Source organism: Cygnus olor, chromosome 2, assembly GCF_009769625.2.
Source record: "Cygnus olor isolate bCygOlo1 chromosome 2, bCygOlo1.pri.v2, whole genome shotgun sequence".
Classification (NCBI taxonomy): Eukaryota; Metazoa; Chordata; class Aves; order Anseriformes; family Anatidae; genus Cygnus; species Cygnus olor.
Window position 1 is genome coordinate 92,959,038 of NC_049170.1, and position 18,919 is coordinate 92,977,956.

Genomic DNA, 18,919 nt, shown 5'->3' on the forward strand with positions numbered 1-18,919 from the left:
ACACCCACAAGTATAAAAAACAAAGCACTATTAATATAATTTACACCCACAAGTATAATTAATGTAATGCACTCACACAAGAATAAAACAAATGCGTTATTTGCATATTGGAGCAAAAGGAAAGAAATATATTGAAGCAAAAAGGGTGTGAGGGAAAATGAAAAAAATACATTAAAGCAAAAATGGTTCAGGTTTTAAAGCATTTCTTCATAACTAAATGTGTATGTCTATTAGGTTGTCACTGAAAAAATAAATTTTGTTTTGGACAAATGATTATCAAAGCGTTTGATCTTTTTTTCTTTGAACAGGTTGACAATGTATGTGTTTACTGCCCTCCACACTGTCTGTTTCTTCATGCAAACTACTGCATGACTAACCCCGAGAACATTACTCAAAACCTGCATGCACACCATAAATTGAAATTAGTGACTAATTTTAAGAAAAGCATTAACAAGTCTTCACTTGAACTCTTCACGTCATTAAGAATGTGTCATTGGTAAACTTCACCTTTCACTCATTCTCAAAAACATTCATAGGTTTAGTTCAAGCTTATATCCACTGGACCTAATTATACATTTTTTCCCCACCTTCTGTTATGCATTTCTCACGTGCATAGTAACTGCAGTGTCACCTCACCTCTTGCGTGTTCCCTGGATAACGAAGTAGCCTGAACTACTGCAGTGTAGTTTAGATAGTCTTGTTCTCCAGGCCTCTAGAGCCTCTTTCCTGAATCTCTTTTGATCTTCCAATACTCTTCTTGAAGCACAGATGATTGATAGAATTGGATTCAATGTATCTGTCATCCAAAGGGGAAAAAAGAGACACCCCCTCAAAAACAAAACAAAAACAAACAAACAAAAAAAGAACTTAAAACCCTGCCTTTCTGTATTTCATACTCCCACTTGTCAGGTAAATGTTGGTCTCCTGTACACGTGGCCAACAGAGGACATGAATCAATAAAGCACACCTAAACTTGTATGGACTTGGTTTTATTCACGATTATGATCGTATCCTTTACCTTGGTGTTTATTGAAATAATGTCTAAGAACAAAATCCAAAGGAAACAGAACATTTTTTTCTTTCATTTTTAATTTGGCTTCACGCTGAAAATTCAATTTACAAGCCAGTCATAAAGAAAATGTCCAGTTGGGCAGAACGAGCCGTGATTGTATACTGCAACATCAACACTTGTAGTGTATCATTTAGTTCCCTTTCAGTAAATCACACAGCTTACAGCAGAGTTGAAGCTTTTACGTCATTGCTATTTGGCTCAGTTAGTTCATCACACACTGTAGTCCATTTCAACTTATCAAGAAAAACTAGCAAGAAAAGAATACTCAAATTGAGGTATTTCCTTTAAGAATTTACTGATCACTGGTATTCAGAGGTAATGTTAAATCATATAGTTTTAAACATTGAAAAATGTACAAAACCAAGTTCATCTTTTAAAAATATTATCCGTAGTCTTCCATGCATGTTAATAAAAAATATAAAAATCAAAATTTGTAGCACTGAAGCTATACTTTGCGTTTTGTGAAAGTATTTCCACAATCGGAACCACAAGCTACAGTCATCTTTAGTACACTACCTGCCTTTCAGTTACAAAGTATAGTCAGCTCAGTGCAAAGACAGTCTATATACACATACCTTAGGAGCCATAGGAGGGAAATATACAGCAGAAAAAATGCATTCAGGTCGTTATCATCATCCAGTAGCACTATATATTGTTACAGGTTTACACGGCATATCCAAGGGCTATAACAAAAAGCTTGCAGCCAATATGCATCTTTAAACCGACTGCTTGAGCAGCCTTGAAGTCAACAGGAGCTGTACCACTGATGGAACAAGCACATCATACCTTGCGAGCGAGTTCCTACAAAACTGTACTTCCTGCTCTATCAGCACGGGTTTTCAACTAAAAGCATCCTCTTCATGGCAGTGCCTAACTTGGATTCAGTAGCGGAGAGAGAAAATTCCAAACTGTGATCATTAAAAGATTAACTGTTTTTTGCTTTTGCATTTAAATTCTCAAGTGTGTTCAAAAACATAGCAATACTTTTTAAAAAATGTATAAATTATGTCCTCAATGCAAGTTTAACAGTAATTCAAGAGATCAAAAACTTCTTATGAATTATTTCTCAGCTTGTTGATATTGCATTTTATTCTTTCAGAAAAGACGAACTAGTACCTGTGATCAAATTAGAAATGTCTTGCACACCTGGGTAGGTGCTGGGAATTACAAAAACGTTTAGAAAGTGGTCCCATTGAACAGATGCCTGATACTTTCAACACAATGCTGAACACTGAAGTTATATAGTACATAATTAAAAGTTAGCAGATGCTTAGTCTTGGTCCTCCTCCAGGATACAAAAAATCTATCACTTCTAGAGATTTACTTCTGACTTCTATTTCTAACATTACTGATTTACATGGAGCTCTTAATACCCTTAGAGCAATTACAGAAAGCAATATAACAAATCACCAACACAAACAACTATATAGACAAGCAGCCGCAACCGATGTGCTTTTTGTCTAAGTATATACAATCGCTAAGGAGAGATGTTTAAGTTAAGGGATTGTAATCCACATACTTAAAATACAATTTCACCTTTAGATGTTTACTTAAAAAAATGCTTCTGTAGTCTGGAAAGTACAGTAGGGGCTAACTTAAATTTCCCTTCCGAGATACAAGAAATATTTTGTTCAAACTTTATTATAAAAGAAAACATAGGACAAAAATATATACTTAGGGCATACCAGGTTTTCACAAGTTTATTTCTTTAGTATTTAAAATAAAATTGTCTTGATGCGGGGTAGTGAATAGAAGACATGTATTTCAGTTTTCCCCATACACTTTCATAAACTTAGAAGTAACCTATCATCAGATAATTTCATTTCCAGTACCATGGTAGGATGAAAAGTGCCTGAACTTCAGCCTTCTTCAGTATCCATGAGGAGAATTTGTTTACTAACACATTTCACATACTGCATTCTGAACTTGGAAGTAAACAGACACGCACTAAGAGTGACAGTCAGAAGTCAATGCAAATTAAGATTTCATCATACTGTATTTCTAAATTTAATGTCTTATTGTTCATAAAAACACTTGAAGTCTCCAAAGTACTAACAAACTTGCTAACACCTGGACACCTTTGCAGTAGTTTGAGCATGAGAAAAGAAAATGTGATCCTTTATCTAAAGGCAGACGCAAGCTAAAGCAGTACATGGAGCCTTAGTTTTGGGTGGCATTACCAGAATGCAAATTTAATGTTCGCCTGCCCTTTACTGGTCAGGTAAATGTGAATGGTCTGTGAATGTCACTTGATCTTAAGAGGTCTCCCTCAGGCTGCACTCAGCCTACAAAGAACAAGACAGAACAATGAAGAGCAAGGGATACCAAAAACTAAATTCTCCAGTCCAAGAGATGGAAAATATCCTTCTTTAGGGTGCAAAAAGACCAGCTGTACAGCAAAAGCTTTGCTGCTATGCTAGCCTTAATGAATTTACTACTTTCTAGTTCAGGACCAGAAGTTCGTCTTGATTTTTCTCCAACAGATTCTTTGGCTCTAGATTGGCAATCTCAAGTAACACCATTCATAACATCAAAATAGAATATTACAAAAGTCATTATGACTTTTCTCTTGCTTCCAGCCTTTTTTGGTCAAAGTAAAAGAACTGAGACTTAACGTTACATCCGTAGATTAATGTACAACACCTTTTTTGAGATCTTGAAGCTGGCCTCAAACGAGCTGGGCTGTTCATATGGCTGTGTACAAATAGTAGCTCAGAATCAAGAGACATGACAAGTATGTTGTTAAAAAACACACAAATTAAAAGAAAACTTTACATACAATCTGTGCTGAGGTGATTCTACTGTTTCCATCTCTACTGTTAAAGACTGATCTTTTCAAAATCATACATACCTTTTTACCAGTTACAGATTCCAATGTTAGCCTGCACAAGAGTGCCATCATTACACATCATAACATCTGGGGGAAAAGAAGCTATTTTCTACACAACAAATCACTCCTTCACTCATAAAAGAATATTATCTTGAAATAAACCTGAGAGGTTTCCTAGAGAAAAAAATACCTTGTCTTGACCAATATGAGATGCAGGAAATACATATGGAAATCCAGGCACGCCTAACGGATGTTCTCCTTGCTACTGTATTCTCTGTAGTTATACCTCAGTATTAAGTTAAAATGCACTTTTTGATCATGGTGTGTTGGTGACTAACTTGTATACTCACTTCACTGCCTTAGCTATAGCACAGAATTGTTGTGTTTGTTCATTTGAGGAAGCGCTGGAGGATTTTACCTTTAAGGATGTCTTTAAAGGTTCCCATCACAGAGTACTTTTTTCTGGTCTTCATAGGAAAAGAGAGAACTGATGAAACAGCACTGGCTGTGCCGCTAGTGACTTAGACATTACTTAGATGACAGATGTCTACTTAGACATTACCTTCAGGAAATTGTCCTCTGACTGATGAACAGCTGGCTTAATTACTACCTGCAATGCCATGTTCCGGAAAGCAAGATTACCTGGACGACTATCTCAGTCTTCCTGCTCATCTGTGATCTTGAGGTTTCACTTGACTGACTGATTGAACAATGGAGCTTATTATGAGTTCTTACCTTCATTTTCCTGTTGGACCCTAGTATTCCTTTTTGTCTTGTAAAGAAGCTAGCCACATTAGCTGAAGTTCAGATACCTAAAAATTAACAAATCATCTGCAGTGCTTTGTTCACAGGGAACTTCTATGTTTCAATGAGTTTAGGAGCCAAACTTAAGTTTTGCTAATGCAAAAACTCTCAGCCAACATATTTGTAACACCTGGGCTTAATTACAGAACACTGAAAGTGCTGCTAGAAAAAAAGGACAAGCCTCACATCAAGTAGAATGCAACAGCGCAACATAAAGGAAAATTAATTTTACTTGATTAGATTTTTTTTTTAAATTATAAACAAATTATTTCTTTCCTAGCTCAAGTCCCATAATGCATGCAAAACTGTGGTTAAATAGTTTTTCTGAGATCATGGGATCTATAACAGACGCCACTCGAGTTCTGCAGCTTACATTCTGTAAATCCCTTCTCTACCGTTTTTGAGGAGCAGAGAGCAGAACGTGACTAAAACTTGCCATGAATAGCTGTACTTACCGTGCAATAACAACGTAGAAAAATTCATTTAATGACAACACCAAATATGGCCTTATAAAGGAACTCAGAAATTAATAAAAATACCTCTTAAAAATTACCAAATTATGCTAATGTTAAAGTGCAACAATTCCTTTTCCAGAAAAATATTTTCTGCATATTATGAATGAAAACATTTTCCAAGTAGCCCAATGCTTAAACTAGCTAAAAAGCCTATTCAGTGTGCTTGAAAATATTATATGTACAAAACAACTATTTACTTCCTGTGGCTTTGCCTCTAAAGAGATTGCATCACTTCCTTAATGCACACATCTCCTTTTCAAGTAAGCCTTGTGACCTGAGGTTTTAAACCTTTAAAGCAGGATTAGCAAACACACAAGGGTCTGGTTGCCTTTTTGTCATAGCAAGAGGATTCTAGAAGCAATAAATGCATTGAAATATGTAGCGTAATTCATTGGTATAACGTTAAGTGCACAACCTTATTTCTCCATAAGGATCACAAATTACCTATAATACCTTTTAAATGTATCTGCTTACAGCACTGGACTCCTGAGAAATCTGTAATAGAACTTGCCTTACTGTGGTAGAAACAGTGGTTTAGATGAGCTTTGTACCTCCTAAACTTTTGTTTCTGTTTATTTTTAATGTGGTTTTATTATAATTGAAGAAAAACAAGTGAAGCAAAAAAACCACACTTTTTAGGTATCTCAGATTTCATTGTTTTGTGTTAAATGCATTGAAAACACACAGCTACTTGTTCAAACACACCAGAATAACAAAGCTTTGGCTGAATCTCTCTCATACAATATATGGAAATTCAGTCTGATGCGAGAGCTCTGCTGTCAAGGGATGGCAGTATTTCACAAAAGCAGCAAAACAATCATCAGACGAGTGTCAAATGTCTTCACACCTCTACATTTTGTGTGTGTGTAAGGATTACGTATTAAATTGTCGTAAAGAACTGAAGACATTTATTTATGTCTCCTGTCCTGTCCTGTAAATTTAAGGTTTGTAAAACTGGTAATATTGTAATTGAAAGCATTTATATGTTATTGTTTGGTGAACGGGAAAGGAAGCTTTCACTTCTGTCCTTGCAGTACAGCAAGCCACTGAGTGTCACAACCCAGCTGCTCCACAGTTGGATGCCTTTTACGTGGAACTAGTAAACATTTCATCAGTGAGTTCACTAGACAAATTGTAATGAATGTTGTTGCAGTAATGCTACGTGCTACAGGTCTTAGCCCCAACAAAGTCTGAGTTTACCACCTGACACTACCGGGCAGTCTAGTACGATAGCCTTATATACTGAAGATACTGAAATCCCCTGGACTGTATTAATTAATCTGTTTGTGCCATTATGTGTGATCTAACAACGTTTCCATGCGGGCTGCTCAGGACTTCACTATATCTCTACCTAGATCAACAATCTCACAAAAGAGGGAACGCTGCAAGTCACTACAGAAGCAGGATGCTTTTTAAACCAGTTGCTTCCACCAAAAGTGCTTGCTCACCAAGCAAGCGAGATGCTGCTCACCAGGCTTTCTCAACACTGAACAGCTTAGTCACACTAAGTGCAGTTATTACATTCACCCTGATTAGAAAACATCTCCCTCACCAGAAATAACTAAGAAACCAAATGAACTCTTTGCCTTTGAGGTGACAGATCCCCAGGCTATATGCACCATACATGGAAAGGAGGCACGCTTATATTTAGCCAACTTCAATCAGCTTTCATTGTTCTTTCACAGATGTGGAACGAGTAATTTCTTCCTCTGGAGCTTCTCCCACACCAAGGGTGTCTGTCCACGGGATACTAAGCTTTTCTTCCCTTCAGACATGTGTCTTAGGGAACCCTACCTCATGCCCTGCACTTTGAAATTCTCAAATTCCCAAGCTCACATACAATGCAAAAGGTAACTATCTCATAGTCAGCCAGCTTGGGCCAAGTGTTATTAAAGGTCTTGCAGAGGAGGTGTGATATGCTCAGACTAAGTTAATGTACCTTACCCTTACATACTAAAATACATCCTGTCTAATCACAGAATAAAGACCTTAGGAGATCTATACCTACAATCCTGTGGGTTACGATCAACAAAATCAGCGTCTTCATTGTCTGTCTGTAAGGGACAGCCTACCATCAGCATGGAGAAAAGGTTGTTCCCATCTTCCCTGTAGTGACAGTTTCCACTCTTGAAGACTGGCTTCATAACTTCCTTCAGTCTCCTTCTCTGGAGGAAACAATTCTTTCAAACTCTTTACCAAATATTTTCTTTTCTCCAGATTCTGTCCAACTACTCCCCATCTTTCTCAAGTGCCCCAACACAGACAACTACTTTAGGTAAGGCCTTATCAGTCCTTGGCAACCTGGAAATACCATCTCATTTCTCACAGGCAAGAAGTGTTTATGCATCCCACTATAACGAACATCTTTTCTGCAGCAATACTTGATACTATCTCTGCCCCAAGATCTTTTGTGCAGTTACACCCACTCCCTCTGTTTGTGCAGCTGACTATTCCTACCTAAGAGTAGTTTCTCACATGCCTTATTTTCAAACCAGGTCTTCTATTTTTCATGATCAGTTTTAGTTTAAATCTTGTTTGCCAATCTGCTGCAGCCCTGCCAGCATGGCATGCCAGGTAAATCTAGGTAAATAAAAAACTTAATTACTACCCCCAAATAAGAATGTACCTCTGCTACCCCACAGAAAGCATTATTTTTCACATTTTGTTTCCCCATATCCGCTCTATATTAAAGCCAGTTTCAGTTTGGAGACTTGCCATATACAGTTAAGGATTTTTAAGGACACATTCCAATACCCTAATGAGCTTAAAAAATCCCTCCTGCTATTTAAAAATAATAACAAAAACATTTAGTATAAACAGATTTCCTTCTGCTGAAATGTCATCCTTTCAAATCTAGTTTTACTTTAACAAGTGGAAGATTCAAATCTCAATGACAGTTCTCCAGTTAGGAAACCCTCACAGTTCTACTGCAGCCTTGCAGATTTAGTCACATAAATGATTTGAACATAGTTGATTTGAGCACAGTTGTTTTGCAACGCATTTCTCCTTCCTATTCCATGAGGCCTTTGGCTCATTTCCTAATCAGTAGAGGTCTGTGGTTTTAGAGTAACTTCAATTTTTCTCTGAGACCCTCAATGGTAATTTAAGGCATCTGGCTTTACAAAAGGAAAGGTAAGAAATGTTACTGAATAGAAATGTTTTCAAAATTTAAAAATAATTCTAAACTATTTTAAGCTTCGTATGTTATATGCAGTATATGTAATGTTAATATAGAGATTTAACTAGCATTCCTTCAGGATGTTCTGCAACTTCTTGCTGGCTTGGCTTCTGGAGTAACTGCAGCCTTTTCAAATTTGTGTTGGTATAACTAAGTTTTTATAGTGTGTTCCATGCTAAGCTATCCGTGTATACAGGCTTGCTACAAGAGAAACGGTGATTCCTGATAAAACAATTTTGTAAACATCTCCATATAAATGTTAGGTGGACATGATTTGAACTGATTGTAACAGAAAAGCAGTTTTGTCATGTGTTTGCAAACAGTATGTGGCATGTCAGTTTAAAAAAAATCATATTTAGTTGCATCTGGAAGATGAAGGTATAAAAGTGTTAGGGTAAGGGACAAGGAGTCTTTCCTTTTCATTCTACCATGGAATAGAGTGAAAGAGAAACAATTTTGTCATTCAACAATAAAAAATAATCCTTAGCAACTTTTTGCATGACTGTTTCTAAACTGTTCACTGAAACCCAAACAAAAGGGCCAAAACGTGCTTGCCTTGCTCAAGGGAATAATCCCACTGAAATCAACAAAACTGACTACGCAAATATGAGCAGCAAAATTTGGCCCCATATAAACATCCCTGTAACTAGGGAAAACACTAATCACCAAAGTGCACTTAACACCATAGTAGCTACAGTTTCTTTATACATGCGCAATTTGTGCGACACTTTGTACATGAAACTAGCCAGTGGAATATAAATAAGTGTGCCGCTTCCTTTTAAATATGAACATTAATAATGAAGCACATTCACATTTTTGCCTTTCAAAGACCTTTTGGAAAAAAAATAAAAACACCTTCCCCAAAGTAACCTGGAACATATTGTTAAATATAGCACGTATGAATCAAAGAACGGTATTGAAGTAGAAGAACTTTCACACACAAAACTGGTATTTGCTGTGTAATTGGAGTGACTTATGAAAATCCCAAGAAAAGAGAATCCTCTCACCAGGAGAGGAAGTTTACAGTTGTAGTGTTAATTCAGTTTCTTCTGCAGGGGCTTGTTTTTATCTTCAGCGTTTTCAGGGCTGAAGTCAGTACAGATACCATTAGGAGCAGAACGAGATGAAGTCTCCAAACCACGCTCAGCTCCCATCTGATCAGGATAGAGATAGTCTTCTGCAAAGTGTGGGTGCAATTCAGCAAATCTGTAGAAGTCATCTGAAAAAAAAAATATGCTGTTACACAGAATCGGCTCTTTGAAATAGAAGGATGCTAAATTTGAATACGTACAGGGTATAATCACATGATGACTTTGGAGAAAATAGCAGCAGTTAACATAGCGCTATCCCCATAGCTTGTTTTAGCTTCTCTGAAGTTTACCACATCCCCAGAACTGAGATGCCACAAAGGGTTATCGAAGTCCTCTTGAAACATTTCAGAGCAGCCCTTAGCTTGCATGGCATAGGCGTAAACAGGCTCAGATTTGAATTAAAATGCATAGGTAGTACCACACGCCCAGACATCACAGCTTGCTATTCACTGGGGAAGGGCAGAAGCCCTCGAGATGAGGAACAACAAACAGCAAGAGTGGTCACTTCATAAAATCTGGAAAGTCTTTTTGCAAATACACTCTTCAGTACTTTCTGCTGATAATTCTCTTCAACCTAAAAGCAGCTGTCACTGCTGCCTTCCACTTTCAAGATTTCAGTGTTCCAAAACTCCTGATATTTCAGAGGATGATACTGTGAGAAGGTAACTTATTTGCTCGCTTAATTAAAACATCTATAATTTTGTAACATTCTGAAAAAATGATTTTAATATATATATTTTTTTTAACCTATAAAGCAACAGAAAGAGCAAGATTCCCTTGTTCTTGGAAGAGAGTGGATTTCTTAACAACAAGAAATTTCTGTATTAAACATCCAGCAATGAAGCCCTGTCACAATGCTGCCCCTATAACTGTTTATTCGGACCCGATTTATACACAAGGTACTGTACAGGAGGTAAGTCATCAGAAGCTGCTTTGTAATGTAGACTGACACTGGAAGAAGCCAGATGTGAACATTGTCACTAACTCACCCCGTCACCTACAGCACGTGGCATGCTGCCCACTCCAGTTCACCGTGTTATCCTGGAAGAACTCGTGACCAGTCAATGCTGTGTGTAAGCTCCCTGGCATGCAGTGCAGGTGACAGCTGAAGTGACCTTCAGCAAAGTCCAGTTCCTCCTGGTACAAAGGGGCTGGCATGGAAGAAAAACTACCACAGCTTTCCCTCCCCACCACCCTTCTCTTTTTGAGAAGCCACACTCTTTCAACATTAGAGAGAGCAAAGGAATGCCACTTGGCCCAAAGGGGCACTGAACTTGTAGGTCAACACTGCCTCTGAACTGTTGCAAAGGGGTAGGTGGGGAAAATGCAAAAAACATAACTTCACCTTCTGCAAACAAAAGTGTAGCTTTTATCCACAATTTATATGGATAAAGCATTTTAGATCCTGTAACTTCAACAAAAGCTGATGATATTCAGAGCATCAAAAACAACACTATCGTTTACGTCAAAAGACCTATATTTACAGCACAGGCTGATATATCACAAATGATATCAAAGTCTTCGGGAAGAAAAAAAAATCTTAAATGCTTGAAAATGCACAAAGCAGATTTTTTTCCTTTGATAATATTTTCCAATGCAAGTTCAACCTGGCTTTTTTTTTTTTTTTTTTTTAATCAAAGAATCTGATATATCTGACATTTTCCAAGAAGGAAACAGAACAATTTTTACATTTAAAAAATTTAAAAGTGGTAGTAGTTGCAGTAACACACCAGAAACACTTGAGTGCAAATCAGTTCATCAGATTGAAAGCATTTAAGCACATTCAGTGAATCCAACTGAGTACGTTATTTTTCTGCAGCTAAGAGACAGCTACCAGCCTTAACTGGGTCTGGCCTGCAGCAGGAACACAAAAGCATTCCCTTTTTTCAAATAGAAGCTTTAAGTCTATGCCAGGGATATATACATCTTTGTAACACCACGTGTGCCATATTAATGACCATGAGAAAATAGCCTTTTTGAGGAAAAGGTAATTCAGACAACTAGCCCAGCTCAAGTAAGACAAGTATAAAGATTAAACCAACAGTACCAGAGATGTTCTTACAATCATATTAAGCATAACACTTTTTGCTTGGGAAAGACTCGAGTATTTACTTTGACGTCATTCTAAGTAATTCTTCAAAAAGCTACTGCATCTTTTGAGAAAATTAATGCAGAAAATGATGGAAACACTTCTTGACACAAGTCTATATCCAAACCAGCATCCTGACAATTTTGTCATGATTTATCCCTCAATGTTCTGTCAGTTCTGGATCAAAATGAAAAACCTCATATTCCAGGGAAGACTGAATTAAACAGGATAACGTTTCTGATAGACCTGAGTATGTAAATGTTATGGGTCTTGCTGGAAGAAGTCCTGAAGGTATTTGAGAACAATTACAAAACTTTTTCACAGAAGAGGCCAAAAAAAAGCTCTTGGGATCCCATTTGCCTCACACCCCAGAAACATGAGACAAGGTGATGTAGAAATAATGACCTACTCCAGCATTATTTCTAATCACAGGTCTCATTTTGAAGTTCAAGCTTAACGCAACCGTGAAGAGGATTGGAAGAAGATATCAACCTTAGTCATTTGCCTGGGGAAAAAGTCATTTTGATTTCTACTCTTACTATAAGAGGCAAGAAACAAAGAAGGGGGGAAAAGAACCCAGAGCGGAGTTCATTGGTACTGTTAACTATACTAACAAGAATTAAGTCTGCGTATGAACTACAGGAACATCAAATCAAAAGGCTTTTCTCCTGCCTTTACAATACCTTCCCACTACTTGATGCTCCTGATGGAATCTCTATGTGCAACCTCTATAGTTCCACTCCCCCCACCTACTCATACTCTTCCACAGGATAAAAATGTTTTCCTTCTCAGAACTTGTCTGGATAATGCCTTCAGAAAAGGTAAAATTTGCAAGTTTTCTGTCTCCTCTTCCTCACTATTCACGTGCAACAAATTGAGCATGTGGAAAGTTACACACATTCCCAGGCAATACAAAACATCAAATATTTATTGCAAACAACTTTCAAGACAGAAATGCAATACCAGAAGTTTACCTTCATCTTTCTGTTCTTTACCACAACAAATTGCACATTTATTCTTACTAATGATTAAGCTTTCAGATAAGTTAAAATCTCTGTGCACTGTTTCTTAGCACTCAGAAAAAGATCCAAGCAGAATTGCAAAGAAGTGATGTAACCACCATCCTACTTCATGTAGCCACACAACAGACTACTTTTGAATGCAAAAAAAAAATAGAGTAAAAATAGTGAAAGCAAGAGCTAAACGTTGTGGCTCAGTTGTCCAGGTTTTATTGCGGTGCGAACATACTATTACCAGTCAGGGGACATTGCAAATAAAAGTACAACTTGGTACTATTAAAGATGAATACTAAGTATGAATTCTTGGGTAACTCACATGAGCTGGTTTCAGTTCACTTGTGTTCTATTGTAAATTTAGTTTTCCCTCAAACAATGAGATGTGCCAAAATTAGAGATCAGCTTAGATTCTCTGCTGGTATTTTTGAAGCTGGTGATAGGGGGGGAAAAAAGAGTTGAGTCACCACTCGAATGAGCTGGGAGACAACAAGGAGTGCCAGATAGGAGCAAAAGGGATCAAAATAGAAATGCTGGGGATACGGCAGATGAGAAGTACAGAAAGGAAACAGGCATTGGAGCAGGAATCAAGGAGGCAAGTGATAAGAGGGAAAAACAGGAGGATGGTGCAATGATACTCATTTCAATGAGTCTAAGATAGTGCTGTAGTTGAGGCATTACATAAATACTGTTCAAACGGAAAATATTAGTGTAGAAATTATGATTTACTAATATTGATATTTTAAATGAACATTTTTAAAACTTGAATGCCTATGAATTATCCTGATGGAAAACCACTAGAACAGAAACATATCAGAAGCACTTCTATTTGGGGTATGTGCTACATTGTCTACCAACAACTCAGTTAATACTTAAATAATACAACTAAATTTAGAACTTTACTGCAAAAAGAAGAAGCTGAAGTAATGCACAAGTACTTTGATTCCCAGCATAATCTATTCACCCAGATATCTCAGTTTTTCAAATGCAACTTTCTCGCCTCCATATCACCTGCATTACAGACTATGTATCGAGCAGCCTTTTCAATACCCCCACATTTCCCCCGCACACACACGGCTAACTTTCAAACAGGCTGAGAAATTATTGAAGTAGAAAATCTTATATTATCCTGTATTCTGGGAGGACAGATATAGTGAGGAACAGATACAAGAGACAAATCAAGAGGACAGAGCTAAGGCTGCTTTCTTAAAAATACATATTCACATGCATGGAAGCCAGAGAACAGAATATGCTGAAAGACTCAGTCTAGGTATCACCTGACAATGTAGAAGGGAAAAACACTGAAAACACAAACATGATATTTGATATTAAAAGGTGAAACTCAATTATTTTTTTAATGTAAGTTTACTTTGTCTGCAGTGTTTTTTTCATTATGAAACCAAGCCCACTAGAAAGACAAAGTCTAATAAAATATAACTGGTTTGTATATCAAATGAGTTTAGACAACTTTGACATTGTAACAGTTCAGATCCACTTAAAATACTTACCATATGTAATCTTTCCTTTCTCTTCTTCATCTACAGCTCTAAAAAGATGTGTAACATTAATGTGTGACACACCCATGGCAGTCTTCAGAATATGAGCTAAGTCATCTTCTGTTATAGTTCCATTTTCTGACTGGTATAGCTGTAAGACAAGACAGAAAGACAAATCATTCCGAAGCTGAATATTGACTCCTATGAACAGCCCCACATTAAGAAATTACGCAAAATTAAAGTTTGACTTGAGAAAATCTAGTCACTCTCAGGTTGATGATGGTCTACTAAGGATTACTGAGTAGTCTGGGTAAAAGATAGCATTGATTATTAGTTCACCTATGTATGGTTACATAGTAAAGCTTGCTATATTGAGAAAAACTCCTCCCTGTGTTTACATGCCTAAACACTAGAATTTCAGTGATGTTTCAGAGATAAGACAGTTTTACACCAACATGTTTTGCAGATATGTAACTAAGAATAAGTATTAGTCTATTTAGCTAGGTGTTCAAACTCCCAGAGAGCCTGTGGAATCAGGACATATATTTAGGTTGGCTTAAGCAGAAACAATTTCCCACTAGGTCAGATATAAAACTCAAGATTCCCTTGACCAATGTCCAGCTGATGGGACAGCCAGCTTGCTTATAGATTCCTGCATCTAAATTATTAGTTAGAAGCTGTATTAATCAGAAGAATCCCACTCTAAACAGTGATGAACCTATGATTTTCTACAAATACTTCCTCCATTTTCTAGAAAACTGTAATTTGCTTCTTTTCAAGTCCTGAAGAAAAGAATTTGCTCATAGACAAAAACATAGCTTTACTACTGACAGATAATAGATAACTAAAAATAATCGTTCATATACTCATTCTATCTTTGTATATGTACAGTGCTTTCCCCTGACAAAAGAACTTGAGTATTCCGTAACATCTGTAACAAACTTCATTACATTTTCTAAAATAACTAATTTTGCCAGTTCAATAGAAACTGAAACAAAAGAGTTTTTGAAATATCATTGTCTAATTCTAATGCATGACATGGCTACAAATATTTAGCTATGTTTAAAAACAAGTTACTTTGGAAGCTGTTTTTTAGTTTCTCTACAACATTAAGAAGATGGGAACTGATGAGGATGAACAAAACAGACACATAAGGAAGTGATTTTCACAGAAGCAGAAGTTACTGTCACAGACAACACACCTCGATGGAATAAAAAAAGTCAGTGGAATACAAAAACTAAAGTTCTGTGGAAAGAACTCAATTTATGCTCAATTCAGGACTCTTGAATTTTGTTCCCTAGCTCCCAACTTGCATGCTGTTCCACAAGTAGGAGCAAGGACAAGACACCTGTTTATTAAAACCTGCTATATTCTCACAGATCAAATACTCAGAAGGTGATACTTGATGGTAACGCCCACAAGCATCACATTGGCAAGACTTGCCACAGCCTTTCACTTCCTTAGCGATTAGAAAAGGAGGCCACCTAGCACATACACTGGAGTGCTGCTTCTGGAACTGGTTGACATAATCTCCACTTCTGCTTCTAATTACCTACCACTTTAGATCTCTCGTGGCTCAGTAAGCCTATTTTTCAAGTTCTTCAGCCATAACTAAACACTCCCACTTCAAAAACTTGTTCAGCTACGTGAAATACTGCACATTATCCCTAAAAACAAATGACATGGTGGTTTGCAAGTAGCAGCATGTGGCAGAGGACAGCAACTATTCTAAGTCATGCATTCATGAGCCAGTTAGATCTTTCGATGACTAACAGTAAGCTGTGTGAATATCTCAATATACATGATCCCAGGAAACAGGGCATAAATGATTAGAAAAAAAAATCACTTCACAGTTGTTTTTTCTCCCTAGAATAGTGTCAGCAAAATTTCCTCAGCTCAAGACTTTTCTTTTTTTTAAGCCTTCTGATCATCACTAGCAGGATAAAGTGAGCTATACCTGCTTCTCCTTGCTGAATTCTTCTCATTCTTAACATGTAGAAGTTCTGCAGTTAAGTTTATATATTGCAATTAATACATAACTTTAAGTTCCCTGGTTATGCGTTTCCAAGACTACAGCAGATAGTGAAGAACTTTTTTTTAAAGAAACAGTTCAATTAACTTGAAGTTAGGTGCTTCCAAAAAGAAATCACCTAGTCTGCGGTCTTTTCTTCCTCAAACTAAGGAAGTATGTTGCACATTTTGCATCATGAAAGTGAAATTGCACTGAAATACTGCCCCAAAACCACATTCTACTTCAAGGTTGTTAATTTTCAGAAGACGACAGAGATAAACAGCATATTATCATTTCTGTTGCATTACTTTGATCAAATGGAATAAACAAGGACAGAAACCTCTCTGCTTTTCCCTCACGTGCAAGTTAACCCCTCCGACAGCAGCTTATTTTCCACAGAATTTGTAGGAACTGAATATTTTTGTTTCTTCCTCCTCTGTCAGATTTGTTTGACACTAGCCAAAGGATGAGAATGATAGATCTGAACACTAAGCATTGACAGGAGCCTCATTTCTTTAGCCAATATAGTTGAGAATAGTACAAATTTGCTGAAGAACCTGAGAACAGCTATGCTCAGAAAATAAGGCTACCATGTAGTACCATACAACTCAAAGTTCTCAAGTCCATGCATTCATCTGTGATGACAGCATCAAGTGTTAACATCCTCAGTTTTCAGTAGCACTAAAGACACAAGACCCTACGAGTTCAAGGCAATAAGAAAAGATGATGTAAGCTGCAGCACAGCTTGAAATAGCAATATGAAAGAAATTAGTGAAAAGTACCAAATTAAGGTGTCAGACAAACCTACTAGAAAGGCTAACATTAAGCATTGCTGCTGTCAGTTTTCCAAAAGGTGTGTAATAACTATCTATGTTGATACTGCAACAAACCACTGAGTCTAGAACAAGATCAGGAGCACCTATGGGAAGTATAAAATCTGGGCAGAGACTGCAGAACCTGGGGAACTGCAGGACTTAAAAAGAGACATTGCAAGACTAAGAGGGAAGAATGAATATTTTCAAGAAGATAAAGGACGAAAAAGTCATCTGTGTTAACATGTAGAAATGAAAGTTTTGACTTTTTTTTTTTAATTTGACAAAAAAAGATTTTGGTGAAATATTTTAAAAGCAGCAAGCACAACTCATTAGCCTTCAGTCTACAGTAATCAATACAAAGGAACAGACTTAATGTATTGAAAGATTTTACAAGAACTCCACAGAACAATTTCACTTTGCAAGACTCCAAGTTTGTCATGTAAAACGATGCAGTTTTTCTCTGAACATGATCTCCTAATCTAACATTTCACCGATGTTATTTTAATGTAGTTAAGTATCAAAAAGGCGTGTGAAACAAGCTTCTGTTAAATCTAATTGACAAGATTAATTATTTCTAAAAACACCCACAAAATTTAAGTAAATTATATAAAGGAAGAAAACTCTGCTTACCTGAAATGCCACCTGAATTGTTTCCAGAGTTTTGGATGGCTTACAGACAACTGACAAAGCAATGACAAATTCCCGAACATCAATTACGCCATCTTCATTCTGTGAAAGAAAACCTCACCTCTGAATACTGCAGTTTGCCTCAGAACATTCAAAATAACTAACAGCTAACAACTAAGATGCAGAATATTCAGAAAGATCACTGCATATGCCATTGCAAAAAAAAAAAAAAGTCTCACTGAAATGGAATTACATCAGTGAGAGAACTAGGGTTGCAAAAGCTCTGTAGGCCCTTTTCAAAGTCCCAGTCAGAATTCCTAATTCAAAGATTCTTGAAAGACAGTGCTGCTATTGTTAGCCTTTACTTGCATATTTAAGATTTTTACATTAAATCATCTGACTTAATAGGCTGAAATTAAAATTAGAGAACCAGAGGTCAAACTACTCTGATTTAAGCCCTGAACTCATGACATTTTAATCTTCTCTCTGGTCTAGGAGAGAACACTGTGAACATATGCACCTCCTGGTTCAAATAGTATCTCATCAAGACAAAGTTAATGGTCATCTCCCCATCCTGTCTGATTGCCAGAGGATAGAAAAACTGGCTCATTTACCATGTTCCTAGGTCCTTCAAGGTTTGCTTCAGGTATCCTAGAAGGATAATTTATTTACAAGCCAAGTGTTAAGTTTGTAGCTAATATACACCACATTCAGTTGCGACAAGCAGTAGTAATAGTTTGGCTTAAGCCTACCTTCCTTCCTCTTTATATTTTGCATCTAGAAACAAAATGAGTTTTGTGCAACTGATATGCTTTTTACCTTCTACCTGAATGACTGCTTCATTTAGTTGATGATGGGCGTCCTTACATGTCAAAAGGGAAATGCAGTAGGCAAATACTGTGGTGTAGCAGGCAAATACTGTAGTGAAGTGCTCAAAAGCACTTAACACTGGCCCAAATCAGACCTCCATGAATTCAACAGGAGGAAAATCAGGCTACAGGAGAGCTTATCACAAGTAGTACAATTTGTAAACATGATATTGTTTCTTACCTCGTCAAAAAGGGCAAACATACTTTCTAATGTGTGGGAAACTGGAAATTCCAAATATGCTGAAAATTCCTTAAGATCAACCTTCTCTTCTTTCATTTTCATGGCACTTGCAGCATATTTTTCAAGATCATCTTCAAGTGTTTCTGGTTTCAGCCTAGAAAGCACATTATTTTTGCACATTTTAAAAATAAACCTAGTTTTAAAATACAAATATCAATATAGTGAATGAAGCAATGAGTGACAATGGTGTAAAATACAACAAAATACAGAATCAGGGTTATGAAACTGCCTTATTGCAAAATAAGTACAGGATTCCTATCATTTTAAG

General features: G+C 36.8%; 1 protein-coding gene across 1 annotated transcript in view; it reads right to left on the reverse strand.

Annotated features, from left to right (window-relative positions):
* Positions 1–5,853: 5,853 nt before the first annotated feature.
* The window catches only part of LPCAT1 (lysophosphatidylcholine acyltransferase 1), a 52,400-nt gene continuing 39,334 nt past the window's right edge, over positions 5,854–18,919 (reverse strand). The window contains exons 11-14 of the mRNA XM_040549075.1: positions 18,592–18,745; positions 17,545–17,643; positions 14,101–14,239; positions 5,854–9,618 (exon numbers count right to left, since the gene is read on the reverse strand). Coding sequence (XP_040405009.1) covers positions 9,434–9,618; positions 14,101–14,239; positions 17,545–17,643; positions 18,592–18,745 — 577 coding nt within the window. The 3' untranslated portion in view covers positions 5,854–9,433. The remainder of the gene's footprint in view (positions 9,619–14,100; positions 14,240–17,544; positions 17,644–18,591; positions 18,746–18,919) is intronic.